Source organism: Haplochromis burtoni, unplaced genomic scaffold (genome assembly GCF_018398535.1).
Source record: "Haplochromis burtoni strain Fernald_Lab_line unplaced genomic scaffold, NCSU_Asbu1 Contig_42, whole genome shotgun sequence".
Lineage (NCBI taxonomy): Eukaryota > Metazoa > Chordata > Actinopteri > Cichliformes > Cichlidae > Haplochromis > Haplochromis burtoni.
The window spans coordinates 885,001-908,325 of NW_024582403.1; the positions used below are offsets into that span (position 1 = coordinate 885,001).

General features: G+C 41.4%; 1 protein-coding gene across 2 annotated transcripts; it reads left to right on the forward strand.

The window, feature by feature from the left end:
- The first annotated feature begins 4,453 nt into the window (after positions 1–4,453).
- On the forward strand, positions 4,454–22,205 carry LOC102308147 (guanine nucleotide-binding protein subunit alpha-11). 2 transcript variants are annotated; one of them, XM_014333142.2, is made up of 8 exons: positions 4,454–4,736; positions 5,580–5,752; positions 9,467–9,651; positions 10,002–10,156; positions 13,295–13,423; positions 14,954–15,083; positions 16,362–16,515; positions 18,473–22,205. In XM_014333142.2, exons 2-8 carry the CDS (start codon positions 5,602–5,604, stop codon positions 18,676–18,678), a joined length of 1,110 nt encoding a protein of 369 aa, XP_014188628.1. In that variant the 5' UTR covers positions 4,454–4,736; positions 5,580–5,601; the 3' UTR covers positions 18,679–22,205. The 2 variants fall into 2 exon arrangements, with proteins under 2 accessions (XP_014188628.1, XP_005920871.1); XM_005920809.3 differs by having other exon boundaries at positions 5,591–5,752.
- Positions 22,206–23,325: the final 1,120 nt, after the last annotated feature.

Consider the following 23,325-nt stretch of genomic DNA (forward strand, 5'->3'; position numbering starts at 1 on the left):
CACCAACACAGACACACACACACACACACACACACACACACACACACACACACACACACACACACACACACACTTTAGCATGCAGACTGAAGGAGTAAATATGTAGTCCCAGAAATTAGTATATATTTGCACCATCCTTAAAAAAATCTGCATGATGTTCAGTAGGAGTGTAAGACATAATAAATAAAGTATATTAAATATAAAAAATATTCAGTTCAACTTTAATTCCATAGCGCTAAATCACAACAAGCGTCCCCTTGAAGTGGTTTATACTGCAAGGTAAAGACTTTACAACATTAGAGAGAAAGCCCCAACAATCAGAAAATCCCCCATGAGCAGCACTTGGAGGAAAAACTCCCATTTAGCAAGAAAAGACCTCCAGCAGAACGAGGCTCAGGGAGGGGCGGCCATCTGCCACAGCTGACTGGAGGTGAAGGGAAAGAGAAGAGAAAAAAAGAGAACACAGAAAGACAAAGGACAAAACACAAACTATGGAAGGAAGAAGACAAGAGTTAATGACGTGCAGTGGCAAATAAAATAAAAGTGAATAGAAGGGAGTGGAGATGAAGAGATCGGTGTGCATAATGGGAAGTCTCCTAGCAGCATGGTTCAGGGTCACCTGATCCAGCCCGAACCATATGTTTTACCAAAAGGTTTTAAGCCTAATCTTAAAAGTAGAGGGGGTGACTGTCTCTTAAATCCAAACTGGGAGCTGGTTTTACAGAAGAGGAGTCTGATGACAGTTGAAGCCTCAAATACCACAAGTAAGCTTGCAGTCTGAGAGGAAAGTGGTCTGTTAGGATAACCATGAGGTCTTTAAAATATGACAGGACCTAATTATTCAAAAGTTTGTATGTGGATGGATTTAAAACTTCACACTGTATTTTATAGGGAACCAATGAAGAGAAGCTTTTTTTTTAACCCCATAAACAATAATACGCCACGCTGTGTGCAGAGACTCCTGTTTGGAGTGATGTTAACCTGATGAGAAGCTGCCTGCGGTGCTCTATTGTTTCTGGTGTGACACACTGTCTGATAGATGCTGTCAGATTAATCATTGATCATCTCGTGTTTCCCTCAGCAGCCGGTGACATGGGGATAGAGTCTGTGTTACTGCCGCTGCATGTACAACAAACAAGCAAGCACATAAATAATACAGGTTCTACACAAAGTGTTCCATTGTACTAAGAGATCTGGATCCATCTCTGCCAGCAGGTAAACACTACAGATGTCTAAATCCCTGTAACGGGAAGCACGAGGAAGGGTTTTTTTTGTTTTGTTTTCCTGTTACTGTCATTCAACGCCCACTTTTTGCGCATAATTCCCCACCGTTTTACCTTTTCCGCTTTCTTTCCTCATTTCTCTTGTGTTCTCTCTCTCTTGTTCCTTGCTCCTCTATTCTGTCTTCCTTTCCTTTTTTTCTCTCCCTAAATTCTCACTAAACACATCTTTGTTGGCAGAGATTTTAGAGAATTATATAAAGGAAGGGGAATGAAAAGGGGGGAAAAAAGCCTACAAAAGGCGTTCTTCAAAACAATATTTGCACCATTATCATCTTAATAAACACACAAATGTCAAGAAGAAGAGCTACAACACAGTCGCACATAACACACAAAAGATGACAAGTATGGCAGGGCTTTGTTTACAGAGCAACACCTCTGTAAAAGTCCAGCCTATTAGAAGCAAATAAAATGCATTACATATATTAAAGCTTTAATTACTTGCTGTAATTGAAAACACACGCATACACATATACACTAAAGACCCCATATTCGCCTCACATCGTTGCCATGGCAACGTGGGGCTCAGGTGATCTCAATATATGAAACCGTGAAAGCTGGACAAACCGGTTCTGCCAGGTGAGACAAAAGTTGGACATCCAAACAGCAGCCAAGAAGAGGAGTGACAAACCTGCTGCCCTCTTCATCTTTACTCTGAAAAACCTTTGCACGGTGAAAAATCACTGAATCACTGAGCCTTACACGGATTCCTGACGGTTGGAGTACTTTGCGTGTGTTCTTTTGTATTGTACTAGACCTGTAACCATTTTATTACATGTCATAATTTAGATGTTAAATTTTCACAATAATATTCTCGTTTTTTCATAACCTGATAAAAAGAAAATGCTTGGATTTGGTTGTTTTAATGAATGAATTTGAATAGTTTTAATGAAAAGTTCTCTAAATCATTTTGAAATGTAGAAGTGTAAAACAAGCTTCTTTTTTTTTTAAAATATAACATCTGGTTATTAAAAATAAATGAGTAAAAAGTAAAAGTCTGTGAGTCAGTGATTGCCCCCAGCTCATGTGAAACATGAAGCCGTGGAGCCTCTGCGGTAGCTGAAACTTTATCCGCGGACTCTTTGAAAACAGTCAAAACAGACATGAAAAAGAAGAGCTAACTTCCGGTTATGTATTTTCATAATAATAGCGTCTGCACAACAAGCTCAAAGGTTCTCCTGCAGTTTTAAATAAAAATGTCGAATAAAAATTTAAAAAAAAAGAATTTTATTGTTTATAACTGTTAGCCCACTCCTCATCCTGCTTTTCTAAAGTTCTATTTCAGTTTATATATTCAAAAGGGGCAATGCAGTTTAGCATAGTTCCTATATGGAGCATGATAAGAATGTGCTGCCAGAGTTTATAGCTATTGCTTATTTCAAACCCTTGTCCCTTGCTGGGCTTTTAAATCCACATTGCATAGAGAAGATTTACAACTTTCAATTACATGAAACCATACTACACTGTAAAAATAAAATTATAATAAATACACATAAAAGAAATAGAGTAAATAGAGTAAAAATAAAAGAGTAAGAATATCAGTGTGTGGGGTATTTTTCACGCAAAGCATTTTTATGCCTGCATTAAAAGAACATTAAATCAACCTCAGCTGGTGTAATTAAACGATAGGCAAACATTTTTACATTGCACTTCTTTGTTATCACATGCATTGGTTTTTGGAAGCATTTGTCATACTGTGTACTCTGTCACAGGTGTAAATGTCATGCACGATCCAAACTGTGAGGCTCGTGACAAAGTTGTTTACTCTAGAACAATATACCCAAGGAGTGGTCAGTAACAGCAATGAATCAGGTGAAGCAGAGCACAGAATAAGTTTGGCTGTTTTGCCATGTGTGGAGTCAGCATCCCAAGCTCACAATTTCATGGTCATCAGTGTTGTCACCACAACCACAGGTGTTGTGGACAGATGTTTAACATGGGTCCTGATCTTGGAACTGAACGTGAATTATGAACGTGATTTTTGGGATTGCAGCTGGAATGCTGAGCAGCATCCCTAAATCTTAGGTCACTCTGCTCCTCTGGAAAACAACGGCTTGCTCCATGAAGGAGAAGAGAAGGAGTTCAAGTACTTCATGGTACTTTTTATGAGTAACAAAGCGACCATGAAATCCACTGCAAAGTCACTCTACAATACCTTGGACGTGATAAGAGAGCCAGGCAAACGTAAAAATCTTGATATACCAGTCAGCCTAAATTCCTGCATTTACCTGTGGTTGTGTAATTTGTCTAATGACCAGAAGTTTCCTTTGCAGGGTGGATGGATTTACTAATCAGGTGAGAAGTTTGGAAATCCAGTGAGGAGCTAAGAATACAAGAATACTTTTTTGTTTTTATTTTTTAACAATAGACACCAATCAATTATTAACTGCAGACATTACATATCATTAAATGCATTAAATGTAGAAAATGTTCAGAGCTGTATTATTATGTATAATGTTAGTGTTATTATTAGTATTAATGCATTAATGTGCAAGCATCATTTTTACACTGTACCCAGTGACGATGCATATGTTGTATGCGAAATATCAAAATGTGATGCATCTCAGGAGACCATGGTGGTAATGGTGTTACAAACTCCCAAATATTTCACATATGTAGTTTTTACAGATCTTTCTTCAGTATTAATCACACATAATTCACATATAATTTTCCTTTAGGGCGATATTTGTCTACTATAGGTTATTAAGCATGGACAACAGTAACAGCTACAAAACAAATGAATAACACTGGAATCAGTTCAATTCAATTTTATGTATATAGCGCCAAATCACAACAACAGTCTACTTGGGTGACTTTACATTATAAGGTAAAGAACCCCCAACAATCAAATGACCTCCTATGAGAAAGCACTCGACGACAGTCGGAAGGAAAAACTTACTTCTAACAGGAAGAGACCTTTGGCGGACAGACAAAAGAGTCAGACGTTAGCAATAACTAATTATTAAATGCAGAGTAGTGTACTGGTAAAATGAGTGGGGAAAAAGATGAGTGAAGAAGAAATCACATGCATGAAGCAGGAAAATATAAAAAAAATTCGGGTTTCAATTTAATCTTTCACGTTTGAATGCAACTTGCGACGACATGCTTTTATTTTGTACGTCCAAACCTCTATCTTCCGGCGCTTCTGCCGTCGTTTGCCGCTGTCTTGTGGCGGCGTCGTTCGGGCAGCATTCCAGTCGCGGTTTTTGGAGCGGCTCGGGGAGGCGGCACATTCCTGCGTAGGCGCGGTGGACTTTCCCGAACTGGACGTTGTTCCGTGTGGGCTGGAAAAAAAGGCGTTTAAAGTCAGTGGGAGCTAATGAAGCTGCTGGTGGGCCACGGCAGCTGTTAGCCGCTGTCAGCAGGTGCAGAGCTGAGGGAGGGGAAAATGGCCCGGGAAAAGAAATCTGAACCTGTACCTGCTCGTCTTCAGGGAGTGTGACAGGCTGATTGGAGGTGAGAGATTCATTTTGTTTCTCTTGTAAAAGACGAAAAGGAAAAGTTCTTAGTGACAAAGGTGCTGTAGTGTTTACTCACCGAACTGACCGGCGAGTTTCATAATGAAGCGTACATAAAAGTATGAAACAGCCTTTAAAGTTAACCTTCGGTCGGCATACTTGCAAATAAAGACCACTGGCGTGTCAGTGAGCAAGTAAAAACCACTGAAGAGCAAACAGACATCAAGCTGCCTAACAGTGAGTTTATTATTGCGGGTGCTTGGCTACTTAATGTCTGTGAAGGTTCTCAGTCATCCAGGTCATCGTAGTCAAAGGAGCTTGCAAAGAAAAGCGTCTGGACTTCTTTAAGTTGCTTGAAGACGTTTCACCTCTCATCCGAGAAGCTTCTTCAGTTCTAAGGTCAAATGGTGGAGAGTCCCAGATATAAACCTAGTGGGAGTGACCCCCCACAGAGGGACAAAAGGACCCCCTGATGATCCTCTAATCACCTGAGCCAAGGTGTGAAATTGGGTGCGGGCCCCAATCAGCCAGAGTTTCAGGTGGGTTCATTGTGAAACCTGGCCTCACCTTGTCATGCGAATTCCTGAGGTCAGATGGCCCAGGATGTGAGTGGGCGTTAAGGCGTCTGGGAAGGGATCTCAAAACTGGATTATAGATGGCAGTCCTTTTGTCCCTCTGTGGGGGGTCACTCCCACTAGGTTTATATCTGGGACTCTCCACCATTTGACCTTAGAACTGAAGAAGCTTCTCGGATGAGAGGTGAAACGTCTTCAAGCAACTTAAAGAAGTCCAGACGCTTTTCTTTGCAAGCTCCTTTGGCTACTTAATAATGCATTAACAGTTTGATTTCAGTGTTTTTGGCCATGGCCGGCTGCGGGCGGTGGTGCTACAGCACCTGCGTGTGCTGTCTGTCCGAGGAGGAGAAGAACACCATTGCTGTGGACAAAGAGATCAAGAGGATCCTGAAGCAACAGAAGAAGAAGGAGAGGAGGGAGATTAAAATCCTTTTGCTGGGTCAGTACAGCACCACACACACCTGTTGGTTCATGCAACAAAATAAACAACCCACAAAAAACAGGCTAAACAGACATTAAACTGCATTTAAAATTTGACGAGATACCCTAAGGTACACCCTGCATACAAATCGAGACTGTTTGGTGACCTCTGCACATGAGTGTATAAGCTATGTAAGGCATGTGTCACCATGTGAGTATGTGAAGAATGAACGATGAAAGTAGGGATTGGTTATGCCACCTGAAAACCACCTGTGGCACACGGCCCAGAAACATACAAGCCCAGCTTTGTTTGGGTTTTCTTACAGTTAGTCTGACAAGTTTGGGATTATCTGATTTTAAGATAATTTCACCTTCCTGGCAGAGATACCCTGAGCTGGTGTCATAGGTGAAATATTTACATGATAAATAGTCTAGCTGACAGAAACTCAACTGACAAGTCGATTTTCAATCGTTTGAATTTGAATATCTCTACGTGCTGACTTTATTTTGTCTTGTTTCTGCAGCTTCTCTGCTGTTTGTTAGACAAAACCAAGTCATTTGAATATATACACTTTTCTTTTTAGTGCTTGTGTCAAACAGCAACCACTATAACACAAAGACCAGAAAGGTTGACACCCTTGTAATTATCAATGCATGATCCTCTTTTCAGATCCATACTTTCATGCTTGTACTTTAATAGAGTCTTAGTCATGGTTCATAATTAACCTAATCTGTAGAGCAGATTGAAGACAGAGCTCACAGGAATTACTTTACATACAATGTCCTCATTATTTGAATCTTTGGTCATATTTAATATAAATGCCCACGATTTTCTAATCAGAAAAATCATTTAAAAGGTCAGCGTTGGGCTTAGGTAGGGTTAGGGTTAGCAAAGCAGCAAAAAGCAGCTGAGATTGTGGGAATTGGTCCATTGATTTGTATCATCGTGATTTCATATTTTGAATGGGTAGGAACAGACGGCGCCACCCTCACATCTAGATACACGGGCTTGACAGGTGTAAACAAATTCGAAGAAGTCACTGGGCCGCTGCCAGGTCTCCGTTAAACAGAAAATCAAGTTTATGATGAATCAAAAGATCATAAACAAGAGATCCCTCGCCGGAGAATGCTTGGACGTTCATTTCTCGTAATATACATATACGATTGAAACATGAGGTAGAACATCATAGGTCCACTTTATTGACATATATTGAATAAGTGGGCAGTGCAGTGTTGCAGGAGTTAGCGCTGTCGCCCCATGCTGGGACCTTTCTGTGTCAAGTTTGCATGTTCTCCTTGTATCTTTGTGGGTTCTCTCTCGGTACTCCCGGGTTCCTCGTGGAGTTCAGAGACCTGTGTTTGGTTAACTGGCTGTCGGTCTGCGTCTTTTTTGCATCAGAACCAAAAGAATAACACAAAACCAAATGCAATTTTTCTAAAAATGTCTAATACTGTATTAGTTAACCAACTATCTGTCTCTGCAGCTATGCGTGAACCACAGTATCTTTTATGATAGCTATGCTGCTGCTTTGTGGCACTGTGAAAGAGCAGCAGATACCCAGTAAATAGCACACAGTAAATGAGTGTGTCGTTTTTTGGGATGTTTTCAGCAGACTAAGAAGATAATGAGACGTGATACACGGGGGCCAGTTTTTCTTACGTCTTGTACAAAAATTTCGGTTTTGCAAAAACTGGACTGTCAGGAAAACATCTTCAGCACGTCTCACACAAACGCTGCTTTATGATTTTCCTTCAAAAGTCGTGTTGATTCCCAGAATAAAAAGTTTCAAGAGTTTCGTTTCGTCTAGCTGACAACTGAATAAAACAAATACATCCAAAGACCACTCACTCTTTCGTCTGAGTGGTTAAGTTAGGATTTCAGGAGCGTTCACTGAAGTCTGTTCAGTCCTCTGCACTCCTTGTCTGAGTGCAGGATGCAGACTTAAAAGATAGAACTTTATTTAGGCCATAAAAAAGTATAAATGCAATCACAGAGGCAACACAGGAACCATAACACATACCTGAAAATTAGACAGAGGAAAAGACAGGACTATTTATACACAGAGGGTTGATTACACAGGAAACAGGTGGGAAACAAGGCACAGGTTAGCGCGCTTAGCACAGGTGAGAACAACAAGATATGAGGGGAGGAACAGAAATAAAACTATTAAAAATCAACGCATTCAGCACTGAGACTGAAATAATAAAGAAATGAAAAATAGGAATGAAGAACTCAACCAACAGTAATACAAAACACACAGAGCACTAAAACATCAGCGAAAGCAAACAGAGAACCCTAAAATAATAAACACGACTTAAAACCCTGGGACTGTAACCGTGTGAGAAGCAGCGTAAATCCAGGGCGCTCGTTATGAAATACAGTCACCACACAGAATGATGTGGATACAAAACAATAAAACAAGAGGGGCATAAAATGTTAACAATAAACCGAGGTGTAACAGAACATAAATCAACTTTTCCCCCTCTCGTTCGGTGTATCTTTAACAGAGTATCTTTGATTCTAGTCTGCAGAGAAGGTACCTGCAAGCTGTATATCAGGCCTTTTGTGTTTTGAATTGAGTGCTCGTTTTTCAGCTTCCTGTGGAATAAAGTCTCCTCATCACGCTACTTTATAGTTTATATTCACAAAAAAGCTTAAGGTTAACACTTTGATCTCCCTGAGGCTACAGGAGGAACTTACCATAGCCTTGGATGCAAAAGAGAATGATTACGTGTTGTTTTAAAGCTGCTTTTCTGACCACATCTACACCCACATCTATGAGAATATTTTTTTAAACTAGGAGCTTCTGCTTTTGTTTTAAGAGACCATCCCATCCACATGAAACATCCACGCTTTTCAGTGACCCTAAAAAGTTGATTCTGTTCATGTGGACGTAGCTTCTTGAGATTTCTTTACCTGGATGATTGAGCATATGCATCAAGACTTCTTTTCAGTGACCTAAAACATGGTTGTGGACAAAAGGCCAAAAACTGATGTAAAAAACTGTTTTCCAAAATACCTGTGTGTGTGTGGGAAGGGCTTAAGGATAGTAGAATATGATGCAAACACCAGCATATTACCACCTTTTAAAGATGTTGTGTTAAATGTTTAGTAAGCACAGATATTGCAAAAACCCTATGAGAGCCTGCAAAAATATACACATGCAACAGTGATAAAAAACAAAGAAAAAACTTTGTAACTGTAAACTGCAAAAGTGAGACTGATGTTGTGTAAGAGTAGTGCACGTTCCATTAATAAATAACATGTACACTCTAAATCTAAGAACAACATTTGCGTGGAGGTGCAATACAGAAGTATTTGTAGAATCTTATGCCTGACAGGTGTGTTCACCTGTCACAGAACGAGGAGTTATTATGTGGTTTTATATCAGTCTGAGGGAGAAGAGCTCTGCAGCCTTTTTTGTCTGAAAGGTGCTGAAGTATTCTTGGAAATGGACGGGAGTTGTGTTCATGTATGAATGTATGAATTACATTAACTCAGGTAGCACCATCGTCCCATCCTCTTAAATATACTGCTCACAGATAAGTGCTTTAACCTTCTCTCACAATTACAGCGTCTCCATTTTTTTCCATGGGAATGCAGTGCATATCTGGCCATTTTTAAAGCACCGTTATTTTCAGTTAACTCGATCTCATCTTTGCTCTGAGGAAACCTGAATGAAGGATTTCTGCTTTAAATGTAAATTATTAGCTGTTCTGTTTGCTGCCTCAGGGACTGGGGAGAGTGGAAAAACCACCTTCATCCGACAGATGAGGATCATTCACGGACGAGGCTACTCAGAGGAGGAGAGGAAGGCTTTCGCCAAATGCATCTACCAGAATATCTTAACTGCCATGACTGCAATGACAGGAGCGATGGCCACGCTCAGAATTCCCTACTCCAACCCACAGAACGAGGTAGATGCATAAACACACACGGACACACCCAGTTACACATCAACGCTTATTCATAAACACGGGCGCCAGCGCAGGTGTGCAGGCGTCTGACCAGAAGTGCACTCCCAGGATTTGTAGGATTACGCCCACATTGAAGAAGAAGCATGAAACACGCTGACACCAATATACGTGCATAGCGTTCTGTAGCCTATAAATAGCTGGTGGTTTTACTATAAACATGCACAAATCCTTGGTGCAAAGCATCTGTTGAAGGATTAATTACACAGGATGTTAAAAAGCTTTGTATTCAATGTTTTTTAAGCATTCATCATGAAATCTCCTCACACTGAGAATCTTGTGCTGTCCTCCAGATTTACGCCAAGAGGCTGGAGGACGTAAGCATAGTACAGGTCACCCAACTGGAACGGGGCCATGTTGACGCAATCCGCCGCCTCTGGGCAGACTCGGGAATACGTGCCTGTTACAGCCGCCGCTGCGAGTACCAACTCCTGGACTCTACAGAGTAGTGAGTAGCTGTGCTTTGCTAGAAGTCAAAGCTGCACCACACCCTCTGTGAGGGCTGGGACGCAGTATCACATGATGAAATGCTGTCACAACAAAGCACCAACAACAATATCAGGATATGGGAAATGATGATAGACGGCAAGTTTGGAAGAAAGTGCACGTCGATATCTGTGGGGAAAAGGGGATGACCATATATAGACAAAACGTAGTGGCCGCCACCTCCTCTTAATCTTTGAATTCAGGTGCTTTTAGCCTCATTGCCACAAGGGCATAAAATCAGGCACCTACGGTAGGCTTGAAGTCAGCCTTTATAAACATTTGTGAAGGAACTGGTCGTTCTTAAGAGCTTACCGAATCCAAGCGTGGTGTTTTAATCCGGTCGTTAAGTGATGACATGATGAATCCTACTTCCGGGTCTAAAGTAGTCTGCGTTTAATATGGCTTTTGTGTTGTTAACATGTTTAATGTTATGTATTTTCTTCTATTTAATCTCAAAAAGCTCCTAAAACAGTCAGTGATCACTGTTGACCTCCCTCGGCTTTTATTACCGCTAATCATTTATTTAAGGTCAGTTTTTAAAACCTTAGGATGTAGCTACAGCCCAGCCCATGCAGCAGTATATGAATGACTAACCTCGTATTGTGGATGGATTATCTCAGTTGTTCTCCTGGCTGAAGTTTGGTCCTTTTACAGCATCCTGCCATGCCATGCGATTACATTTGTTCCTGACCACCGAGAACACTCACGTTAACTTTTATCGAGTGGAAAAAAAGTTAGCTTGTTTATATTATGCTAACATAGCTGTGTCGCTAGCGGTCACGTAGCACATCATTATATACCAGCTAGCCAAACTTCAGTAACCCTACAAACGTCACTGCTGTTTAGTTTTCTGTCTTCATTTATGCTGGAAGTGATAGCAGAGCTGTACGTTTGAATTTGTTTCCTAAACCCCGCAGTCAGGACATGCTATATTGTATTTAGATAGAAGCGAGCTAACTCCCTGCTAACTTCTAACTCCGTTAAATGTCATAAATTCCGTTTTCATGGATGCCTGGATGTTAAACTCAATTGTTACACCTGGTAGAGCAGAACGCTGATCATTTTATTAAAGATGAAAGACTTTAGACAGTTTTTCAACTCTCAGTAATGCCATAGTGATCGTTTGATATATGGACCTGCAGCGGAGTTTAGGCCCAGACGCGGCTAGTGACGTCAGACTTAACGACCGGAGAGGATGCCACCACTGCAACAAGTCAGTCTGTGAAGTTTTTTCCCTTGTGCATATTCCACGATCCACTGTAAGTGGCAGCGTGGAAGCATTTAGGAACCAGAGCAACTCAGCCATAAAGTCTCAAACCATGTAATGCTGCAGAGCGCGGTCTCTGAGTGCTGAAGCGCAGTCCTAAACCTCCTGAACCTTTTTAACATCTGGACAAAAACTGTGTGCCTGGAGCTTCATAGCATGGTTTCAATGGCTGAGCAGCTCCTGTTGGTGTAATGTGTAGGTAGCCTGGTAATTTTGTAACTATTTAGATTTTGTTATCATCATTATTGATCGAGCTGCTAATTTTTTAACATCCCAGAGCCAAGAAAAACACTCAAATCACAAAGTAAATAATTCTAACTCCTTATTTTAGGCTGTTGTTTGGGGAAAAAAATCCAACTTAAAACAGAAATGGCTACAAAACCTTCAGTTCAAAATGAACAACCTTCATTTCTTTCAACAAGAGACACGGCATGGCATTCAGTCAGTGTGCCGTTGCTTATTATCAGTCTGAAAGCACGTAGCACTCATAATTCTTATTCTCATGTATATATCTCATGTATATCTCATGCACATATCTTTCTTTCTACATAGCACTTTAATTCTTATTGTTTGCACTGAAGCACCGCAGCAATTTCCTAATGTTGTAAACCTCAACATCTGGCAATAAACCCCATTCTGATTCTGATTCTGAAAAAGTCTTAATAAATAAGTAATACATAAAGGTGTAACATCACAGCCATAAAACAGAGTCGGTGATGCTGATTCTGTTAAAGCTGTTACACAAATGATGCAACAAAAGATGAGCACAACAAACCCGTCATCCGTTGTAGTCATACTAATAACAGCTGTCCTCTTCAGTGAATGTGCTACATTTAGACAGGAAGAGATTAAAGTGCTCCTTCTACGCTGTTTGGGGTTTCCATTTTTGCTGTTTTTTTAACGTTGTCACGATATAATAACGTCTTTGGTATTCATTTAAATACCAAAGATGTTATTTGAAGGTTTTTATGTTGGCTAAAACAGTGAGTTGAGCAGTCTAAAGAGCTTGGAAAGAAAAGAAAAGCGTCTGGACTTCTTTAAGTTGCTTGAAGACGTTTCACCTCTCATCCGAGAAGCTATTTCAGTTCTCGGATGAGAGGTGAAACGTCTTCAAGCAACTTAAAGGAGTCCAGACGCTTTTCTTTCCAAGCTCCTTAGACTATGATGACCTGGATGACTGGATATTTTATCGACCAACTTTTTCCAGTTTGATAAGTTCTAGGATCCCTTCAGATTTATGCCCTAACTGTGTCATTTTTTCCATTTTCCACCTCTGCTTTACTCACTGAAATTGTACGTCGCGCTCACGGAGGAGTCTTCAGGTTTTATAGCTACATCACAAAAACCATTTTAAGCCACAGTGTAGAGCTAACCTCAGACAGGGTTTTTATTATCAACGGGGAAAGACACAGTAGGTGTGAGCCTTACGCTAAAAGTATCTCAAGTGTCACAGAACAAAGTGTGGGCTCAGCCTGCATGTTTTCTCTCTTTTATACTGCTGTTCTGGTCTGTGTTTACCCGGCAGTTCAGTCATCGCGGTGCGTGCTTGATAAGGGACAGGCAGTCAACATTAGCTAATGACAGCTTGTATCAACATGAGCCATAAAGCTGTGGTCTGTACACAGGTTGATGTGGACTTGCTCCATTCCCTTCTTGCATTTTTAATCAGTTTTTTTCTTTTCTGTCATCACCGGTTCACCTGTCATTGCCGGATGCAAAGTAAACAGAGGCAATATGTTTCAGTAGAAATATCCTCTAGTGTGAGAAACAGATTTTTTTTTTTGCCGTTGTAATATTTTTTCTCTCTTCGGCCCCATCGCGTCTCTCTTTCAGCTACATGAATAATCTGGACCGCATCACCTCCCAGGACTACATCCCCACGGAACAGGACGTGCTGAGAGTTCGATTCCCCACCACGGGCATCCACGACTACTCCTTTACCGTCAATACCATCACACTAAGGTGACCAATCCTCGGATTTCTAACCTCTCACAGGGGCAAATCCAATACCTTCACTATTCACTGCACTGTGAAAAAAATACTATTGACTCTTGCAGAGGCTTTGTCTGCTCACGCCAGCTTGGACGCAATAGGATCGCATTTCTGATTGCCTCTGTGCAGACTTCATGTGGGTTTTATTTTGAAAATGTGTAGGCAGTCAGACTAAGCTTTGACAACAGATCCAAAGCTTATTTCTAAAGGACATTGTGTTCCAACATATTATCATAAAATAATAACTCTTAAAAGCATTTAAAGTTGACCTAGTAAAAGCCTTTCTTCACTTTCTTTCACATGTATACTGTTACAGAGGGGGAGTGCTGATATTAAACATGGCCAAAGTTTCACTGTGCGTGTACAAGTAATCCCTATGAGCCAAAAGATCACAGACTTTGTGTCAGGCAGTTATTTTTACTCTTGAATCTTTATGATGTCACAGAGGGAGGGCATCCTTGGCTTTCAGCACAGCAATCCCAACAAGCAGGTGACCAAAATAAGCTTTATTTAAAACTGTGAATCATGCAGAGCTCTTCTGCTAGACTCTAAGAATACAAATATGGAGCTGGAAATGAAAATAATGATGCACTTTAAACTAAAGAGAAAATACATCTGGATAAATTAATGGCAAAATAAAAAAGTGAATGAAAGGCAAAGAGGCATTTTTGTCCTTTAATAAAGTGCGTCATGTTCTAAGAAGGACATCTCCACTTCACATCGCAGCTTATTAGCACATTACTGATGTGAGGGCACCGTGTAAGCACTGAAAGAGTGGGAAGGGCTTGTTTTTCTTGCATTTGTACATAAGCACCTTGGCGTTCACGAAGGTTTTCTTAATTTGTAGTGCATCTTGGGTACAGCTGTAAGTGGTTTGGGAAATGCTCGGAGCAATGGAAGGGAACCTTGAGCTCAGTGACGAGGTGTGGCTGACCCCGTTGCTAGGTGTGACGTAGTTTTTCAAAAGGTGGACACAAAACGGCCAGTTATAAAAAGGCCTGATTAAATAAATTAGTATCCATTAAGACATGCTGTAATAATGAATACTATTTTATGCAGTGAACATCTTTGTTGAATAAATTGGATGCCATACTTCACCTCTCGCAGGCACCTGTTCCAATGTGGATACTTGTTATATTCATTTGCTTAATTTGCTAATTTTAGTACTTAATTGATTTAATATTAACAAAGGAATTAGCTCACATCAAGTACGCAGGGACACAGGAAAACCTGCACGTTAATGAATGCCTCTTGTGTGATTTGCTCGTGCAGGGTTCTGTCATAGTTTTTGCATTTTTCCTAGGTGTGCCAGATGCCTCACTGTCTCGATCACTATCATTGTTGGCATTACAGTGTTACTTTGTTGGGCAGGAGAAGTAAGCACATCTCCAGTGAGATCCCTGCTCGATCTCGCGTTTGGCGCTTCAGCAGCTCACGGTCATTTGGCAATTTGTCCTTTGTTTGTTCTTTTACACGTTTCCTTCCTCTGATCCTTGATAGGATTGTGGACGTTGGCGGTCAGAAGTCGGAGCGACGGAAGTGGATCCACTGCTTTGAAAACGTCACCTCCCTCATCTTCCTTGCGTCGCTCAGCGAGTATGACCAAGTCCTGGAGGAGAAAGACACGACTGTAAGAACTCCTGTGACTCTCATTCAGTGTACAGCTGCAGAAAATGAACACAATAACAGGATCTGTGCAGATTTATCTACCGGATAGTTTACCAGCTATTCTAAGGTGCTTGGAATATTTATATGTAGGTGCTCAGCCATCCAGGTAACTGGACTTCTTTAGGTTTGCAAAGATGCTTCACCTCTCATCCCAGGTATTTAAGAGAGGAGTTCGAAGTATTTAGCCTTATGAGGGGTTGTCTTCTGAGGGTTGTTGACCCACTATTGATCATCTGCAACATCACATGAAAAAAAAAAGGCGTGGGTTATTACCTTCAATGAGAATGTTGAAGGTTGAAAACACTCGTAGACTTTGCTCCAGCGCACCATGTGACCTATCGAGGTCACCTGAGTCGAGGTGTGATCGGGGGTTGAAGGTCCTGGAAAGGGTTATCGAGGCTGCGTTGTAGGTGGCTGACGGATGGTGTCGCAATGCCGTGTTTCGGTTACCCGAGTCAGAACTTGGGAGTTTGCAACACTCTGTTTTCACTTTAGCTCCTTATATGTTGTAACGTCGCTCTTCTCCTCGGCTGGCTGGTGACCCAACAAAAACACTAGCAACAGTGGCCCACAGACCGGTTGTACCACATGTTTTGTACACTGCCTCCATCCGACATCAGAGCTCACTGCAGGCAGACTTCTGCTCAGCCAAAAAAAACAAAAAAACAGCTTAAGGGTGAAAGCACAGAGAGACCTTGCCCCAACCCATCATGTGACATATTGTGGTCACCTGAGGCAAGGTGTGATCGGGGGTTGAAGGGATCTCAAGCCTGCGCTGTAGGTGGCAGACACCACCTCAGTTTAAAGATGGCCGTTCACACTGGACATAGATTGTGCAAAATACACAGCACATGTACATTTACACACAGCATACACTGGGTTGTTTAGCTTATGTTTGGGAGTTTTGTAATTTGTTAATAAAGAACAAAGTATATATATGTGTACCAGAGTCATAAATGTGTCTCTCACTACAGTCATTCCATCGTTTCACCAGCAGGTCTCGCTCTTGTACAACAAAGCCTCTCTCTTATCTCCTCTCAGCCTCTGCAGCCCCCTATCGCCTTCTTCTTCCCTCCCATCCTGTCACTGATCCGTTTATCTCTCCCAGACACTTTCTGGTCTGCCATCGCATTTATTAACCTCCACTGTGGTCCATATGCTGCCCATAAACAACCTATTTCCTCTCTTTGAAGGACTGTTTTCTCCCTGCCTCTGTGATAATGCTCTGTGTCCTCCCCAGAACCGCATGCAAGAGAGTCTGGCTCTGTTCTACACCACCATTCACTCCCAGTGGTTCCTCAACACCTCCATCATCCTCTTCCTCAACAAGACTGACATCCTGACTGATAAAATGAAAACATCAGACCTGCAGAAATACTTCCCCGGTTTCACAGGTCAGCTGGTCTTCTGTTTGTTTGCATTTAGGGTGAGGGTGTGTTGAAGTTTTGCTAGCAACTATCGGACAACTGATCAAACAATTTGTAAAAAAAGAAAGAAAAAAACATATTCCAAGTATTTTAGTTGATTTGAAGGCTTTTTGTGAAGATTTGGTCAGACTGTAAGATGTCTGCGAGTGCCTGTGCTGAAGTTGCGGTGGATTTAATAATGGCGGGGAGCATTGTGAGCACTAAGGGTTTGATATTTGTGAATCAGTCCGACACTCAGCCTCAACGTGGAGGTTTCAGACATTCAAATAAGAAATCACAGCAGCATTGAATGCAGACTGAGCCAAGTCAGCAGCCAGATTTCACTGCCATCAACAATTACAATTGCAGCTCATTGTTTGCAAGCGTTTATTCCCATCGCAGCGTGGACACAATCATGTCCGAGACACGAGGGCTGTGATGTTATTTCGCTTCAGCCAATTTGCTTTGAGCATGCAACAATTTCATCACGCCCTTCTACACCTGGCACAAAATGTGTCATTTCCAAAAACGTGTGTGCAAAGTGATTTCATTTTCTAATTCCAAGCTTGAAAGTCTCCCTCTGTCGCCCTCACCACGGCCACCAGACATTTTTTGCTCTTCTCTTCTTGCTTTTCTTTCACTGCTCCTTCCCTTTCTACTTTCTTATCATCTTCTTTCTTTACTTACTTCATTCGTTCCTTCCTTCTTAGCATCTTTGCAGTCTTTCGCATTTCCTTGTTGCTTTCTTTATTCTGTTCCTTCTGTTCCTTCTTCCTTTCTCCCTCCTTTCTCACCATCTTTCTCCTCTTCCTCCCCCTTTCGGATATCTTTACCCTCTTCCTGTCTTCCTTTCTTTCTTCCTTGGCCTCTTCCTTTTTTTTCTCCCATATTTACCCTCTTCATGCCTCCCTTCCTTATTGCTCACCATCTTTGCCCTCATCCTTGCTTCTTTCCTTCTATCTTTCCGTCCATTCTTCCTACTTCTTCCGTCTCTTCTTCCTTCCTTCCTTCCTTCTTTATGTCTTTCTTGTAGATGAGTCACTTCAGGTACTCTGTGTGCTTAATGACGAGGTTGCAGCCTTTAACTCTGCTGCTGTTAGAGGCAGTAGGGTGCCCCCCTCACCCCCACACACCTCCGCTCTCTCTCTGTAACCAACGGCAACCACAGACAGATACTGGCCTTCCTGCACCCCCACCTGAATACCCCCAGGTGTACAAGTGTGTGTGTGTGTGTGTGTGTGGAAGATTGAAATGAGTGACTGAAAGTGAAAATTTGCACATGTGTATGTGCGGTGCACACACTTTGTTTTACCACTAGCATTAGCGGGGTAAAATAATGACTCACACAGGGTCAAGCTCTTTGATGTCAATTTAACCTTAATGACAACTGTGAACAGCTCCTAGCACTGGCTGCTATTTGCCGCTAATGTGGCTGTGTTCCAGTGCAGGCACTGTGTGGTCCTTATTACTGCTACAGTGACTACTTCTGAAGGCTATACCTGTTAATAATCCCTGCAGTCTTCTACTGTTTTTAAAGCTGATTTGAACTTGCAGTGAAATGTTTAGAAATGGTATTGTTATCATCAAGAAAGTATTCTAAATGATCGCCGTTTACGGTTTTTCAAATATATTATTTGCAGGGAGGTTTTTTCATCTGCTGATAGAATAAAGTCGAACGTAGTGTTAGTTCAGGCAGACCTTGGAGTCAAGCTCTGCATGCCATTGTGATCGCTCTGCTGATATCCTTCTATGCAACTTTAGCCACCTCTAAATTCGAAATTGAAAATGTTTTGCCATGTTGATTAATCTAATTTCCATCTCATGCTTAGTGACAAGTAAATCTAAAATTCTCTGATGTCTTTGTTCTTCTCCATCAGTCGGTTTATTCCACCCAAATTCATCTCTTTGTTGTCCACTTCCATCTTTCACCTCCACTTTTCAACAGGCAGGAAACATGACCCCGAAGACGCTATGAAGTTCATCCGCAAGATGTACGAGCAGCAGGCCGTCACCCACAACAACCGGGAGATGTGGAAGACTCTGTACCCCCACTTCACCTGTGCCACAGATACCAACAACATCCGCAGGGTCTTCAGCGACGTGAAGGACACCGTGCTGCTCAAGTCTCTAAGGGACTATGGGATCATCTGAACTTTTACCAGGCAATGAAAGCCAGGAGGAAAGATGGTTCGTGTCTCTTTGTGGACATTTTACTTGTATGAGTGAAAGCCAAAATGGGATTTCTCTTTTCCACATAAAATTCCTTCTAAATTGCAGAAGTCAGAACATCAGGCTTAATATTTTTGTGCCCCTCGTCCTCCTCTCATTCTTCATTTTAATTAAGGCGCAAGTGGAGATTGAAAGCACTTTCCTTTCATCACCACGACTATCACAACTTTACTCTCATCCCCTTCTTCTGTTCAGGAAGTATTTGAAACACATGACGAGGAGCCAGTAAACTCTCTCGTTTCTCTCAGCTTGCAGCTTTTTTGCCCAATTTGATGTTTCTTTTTTTAAGATGAAGAGGCGTTCGGGTCATGCCGCGACTGAATTGATCCATAATTGAAGCGGGAGCAGAGATGCTATGAAGTGCTGTGCCGCCATTAACAGAGTAATGACTTTTACAAGTGGAGATGGGGCCACACACGAATGCAACACCACTGTCACACATTTTAAGGGCTTTATGTGTATCTTCCAGTCCCATTCAGGCACCGTAGAAGCCAATGCACACTCCAACGCAAACTGTAAACACAAAGCGTTACTGTTATGAGCTGTATGGGCAATATGAGTTACGAACTACTGCACTCTTTTTTTTATTAGATGCCCTGAATGTGGGCGATTGTTGTCACAGCGCTGTCCTCGATTGTTTCTGAAAAACATCCGCCGGCGTGCCAAAATCCCTATTGATTACAGTTATCTTTCACTGCCAGTATTTCTTTCATGTTATCTGTATTCAACACATCTGTTCAGCACAGTTGCCATCAAATCTGCAACTGCCACCTGTTGAGTCAGCCGTGACAGCAGTATAGACTTACTTTTGACTTTAGTGGCCGTAAGTTGCTCTTAAATGGTAAATGGTCTGTATTTGTATAGCGCTTTACTTGGTCCTAAGGACCCCAAAGCGCTTTACACTACACACAATCATCCACCCATTCACACACTGGTGATGGCAAGCTACATGTAGCCACAGCCGCCCTGGGGCGCACTGACAGAGGCGAGGCTGCCGGACACTCCTCTGACCAGCACCAGTGGGCAACGGGTGAAGTGTCTCGCCCAAGGACACAACGACCGAGACTGTCGGAGCCGGGGCTCGAACCGGCAACCTTCCGATTACAAGACGGACGCCCAACTCTTGAGCCACGATCGCCCCATCATTTAAATCATTAAATGACATAAATGTGGAAAGAAACTACAGACTATATGTTGGAGTGAATCTGGACTGAAGTAAAAATTGTATAAACTGTATAAACTCCAAAAACCAGATGAAGGAAAGTTTAAAAGTATTGAGGTTTGTTTAGATTCACTTTTTTCAGTTTTTTTAACTTCTCATCTTCTCTTTTAACTAACAAACTTGCAGTTTTTTAGTCAAACACTAATTAAAGTGTTTTCTGTAAAGCAGCTTCGCGTTGGGAATCCATCTGTCAGAGACTCTAAATCCTGACTGGCTCCTATTGTGCTCTTATGATGTAAAAATAGCCAACTGTTTGCTTAATATTATGGCCAGAGCGTCCAAAAAATCTGCTAAAGCTGGTTTAGGTACTTAAAGAGGACATTTTGGACTTTGTGATTCAAAAATGCTCCCTCACAAGCTTCGTCGTGCCACTGGCAACAAATTACCTCTACTTGCTGTCGAATTGTTCAGACAAGGCCACAGACATCCATCGTTTCTGTGGTTTTTGTTCACTGGGCTTTTGGCAGATGAATGTATTTAAGGAGTTAACATTTTGCGCAAAGAACAGGATGCGAAATGCTATTGTTGTTTTAGCCTCCAGAGCTGCCAGCTGCTGGAAGCTGGCCAGCAAAACAGAGTGGGCTCACTGAGAGGAGGAGCGCTCCAGAGTAAAGACAAAGACCTGAAAAATAAATGTCACGTCCCATGTGAATGTGTATCGTTCGTTTTTTTTTTCAAAAACACAGCAGGAGATAGCTCTCTTAGCTTGACTTTTAAATGTCCAGTTCGCATATGGTAAGCTAGAGAAAAGCAGGTTTCTGTACTTGAAGTTGTAAAACACCAGTTTCTTCCAACTCTGCTCAATATTTCTGTCAACTCCAAACACAATTCATGCTCTGTGTTAAAATCATCACCACTCAGAGAGTTGATTGTTTTGTGAACTTATTTTATAAAGTTAAAGATGGTAAAAGGTAAAAATAAATAAATGAATAAACTCAGCAGGTGATGCCTCATTTTGACAAAACTGTGTGTCAGTGCAAGTCAGCTGGAACCACATTAAGTCCTTTGTTGGCTTTTATGTATTAGCAAAACAACTCTCTGTTTTTACATTTTTGCCTTGTATATTTTGAAAAATTTGGATTTGGGAGAAACTAAAAAAATATTCAGTAATTTCACTACATTAACAGTCAATTTATACAATTTATATAATTTGCATAATTAAAAAATAAAGTATTTTATCCAAGCTGGTAATTCTTGTCTTTGGAGATACTTAATTCTTATAATATGTAATGGTTATTGTGATAGCATGTTGTGGAAACACGATTATTGTGTTTCCACAACATCGTTGTAATCCAAACAGCCGTCCGAAGAAGTTTATCCAACATGCAAGTGCTTTAAACTGCAGTTTCTCTAACAGCCACTTGAGGCTCTAAAAGCGAGTAAATGGTAATAAACCCGACCAAAATAGGATCCATTTGAAGTCCAGAAACCAATGGATGACTTCACTACGTCCTTCTTTTATCTACAGTCTGTGAGAATTACTGACACCAAACAAAGCCGCGTGGAAAAGAATATTAAACCAACCGTTTATGATATTAATCGTGTGTTTGAGTTCTGCTCTGTGTGCCTCATTTTATGACGAGTGGAAAATGCCCGTGACCTTAATGACTTTGAAGCTAATATCAGCTCACAGTGGTGGTTCCAGCTGCTTTTTTGTTGACTGTATATAAAGTGTTTTGATCTTGACTCTGCTACATTTTTCAGATGTGGCAGCTATATTTTTACATCTTTGATGATGCCCTCAAAGAAAAGTAATTCTACTGTACATGATAACGTCCGTGTTACTGCTGTATTTTTTTTAAACATTGTTGACCAACAGGATGTAAACTGTGTGTTTGAGCTACTGTGTGTGGTAGGTAACTATTTTTCAGAATTGTGAAACCTCTAATTTGGTGACAGTGAATTATTTTATGTAGAATCTGGTGGAGGAAGTGGACTTTTTTTTATAGTTAATATTAAAAAACCTCTAAACACACATTCCTGTTCTTCCTTCTTTCTTTGTGTCACTATTCACTGTGCAGCAGGCAGGTTTTGCACCCAGTAATAGAGATCGGTGGATCTAAATATCGATAGAATGGATACCAATGATGATATTGGTTTCAAATTGATACTAGCGCAATAGAAACAAAGTATCAACCCTAGGAAACAGGGTTTAAATACACACATTAGGGAAAGCAGACACAGCTGGGGGGAAATGAGACAGCTGAACAGAATACTAATGAGACACAAAAGTGATCAAAAGCACACAAAACGAATGACTGGTGAAATAAAACAGGGAAAAAATAAAACATGAAACTGACGAACACTAATGGGGACTTAACAACTAGACACAGGGGAAACCAGCTCATGGACCGACATAACCTATCCAGAAACTGTAACCCCACACAAAATCCAAAACATAATAACATAAAACATAGGATAAAGAACACAAAACTCAAAATATGGGTTCAAAGACTCAGGATCATGACACTCTTTGGACATGAGTAAGGACCCGAATGCAGACACAAAGCTCAGTTACAAAAGGATAGACCAAAAGCCGACATCTAGAAATACAACAGGTGTAAGAAAATAAACCTTCAAAATAAGAAAGAAAGCAACCAAAAGACATGTAACTAATCGTGAAACATGAAGAGTAACAATAGCATGACAGCAGAGCTGGGCAGGAGGAACTAGAAACACAGAGAAGCACAAGAGAACCAGCAACTATAACAGGGACCTTCACAGATATGTCCAGAGTGAGCCGCCGTGTCTGTCTGCGTGATGCGTTTTCTCCGTGCAGCGTTGTGAGGCTCTGTCACCAAGACAAATAAGGTCTCACAGGCGTCAATCACACGTCTGCTGTTACCTGCAGAAAAAAACCTGCAGGATTTGCATTGGATTGGCACATACACCGCTCATTTTCACCGAGCAGCGTGTGTGTCTGAGTTTGTGTGTGTCTAAGAAACAGACTGCAAAAATTCCTTTGTGAACACTGGTGTCACATCAACAAAGGACCAAACGTTCACCTGTTGTCCTTCTGGAAATGCAGATTCGACAGTTGACAGTAGATCAGGCTTCACATGGTTAGATCATAGTCGCCTCATCTGTCCATCTGACTGCCACAACCAAAGCAGCTCCTTATTAGTCCGTGACAGCCCGCTTCCACAAACATTCAGTCACCATTTCTCCACTAAACTGTACACACAGCATACATATTTAACAAAAAGGGATACATTGGAGCACATTTAAGAGAAATGTAATTTTAACACACACAAATGGGGATGCACGCACAACCTCGCACTGCGCCTGATAATGGCTGTCCAAAGGAGGGTGAGACCGGTGCTGTGGCTCAGGTGACTGTTTCATCC

Coding starts and splice junctions, on each gene's coding strand:
- LOC102308147 (XM_014333142.2), top strand. CDS start 5,602: ATGGCCGGCTGCGGGCGGTGGTGCTACAGCACCTGCGTGTGCTGTCTG. Junction 9,652..10,001: donor ACTCCAACCCACAGAACGAG/GTAGATGCATAA, acceptor GCTGTCCTCCAG/ATTTACGCCAAGAGGCTGGA. Junction 13,424..14,953: donor GTCAATACCATCACACTAAG/GTGACCAATCCT, acceptor GATCCTTGATAG/GATTGTGGACGTTGGCGGTC.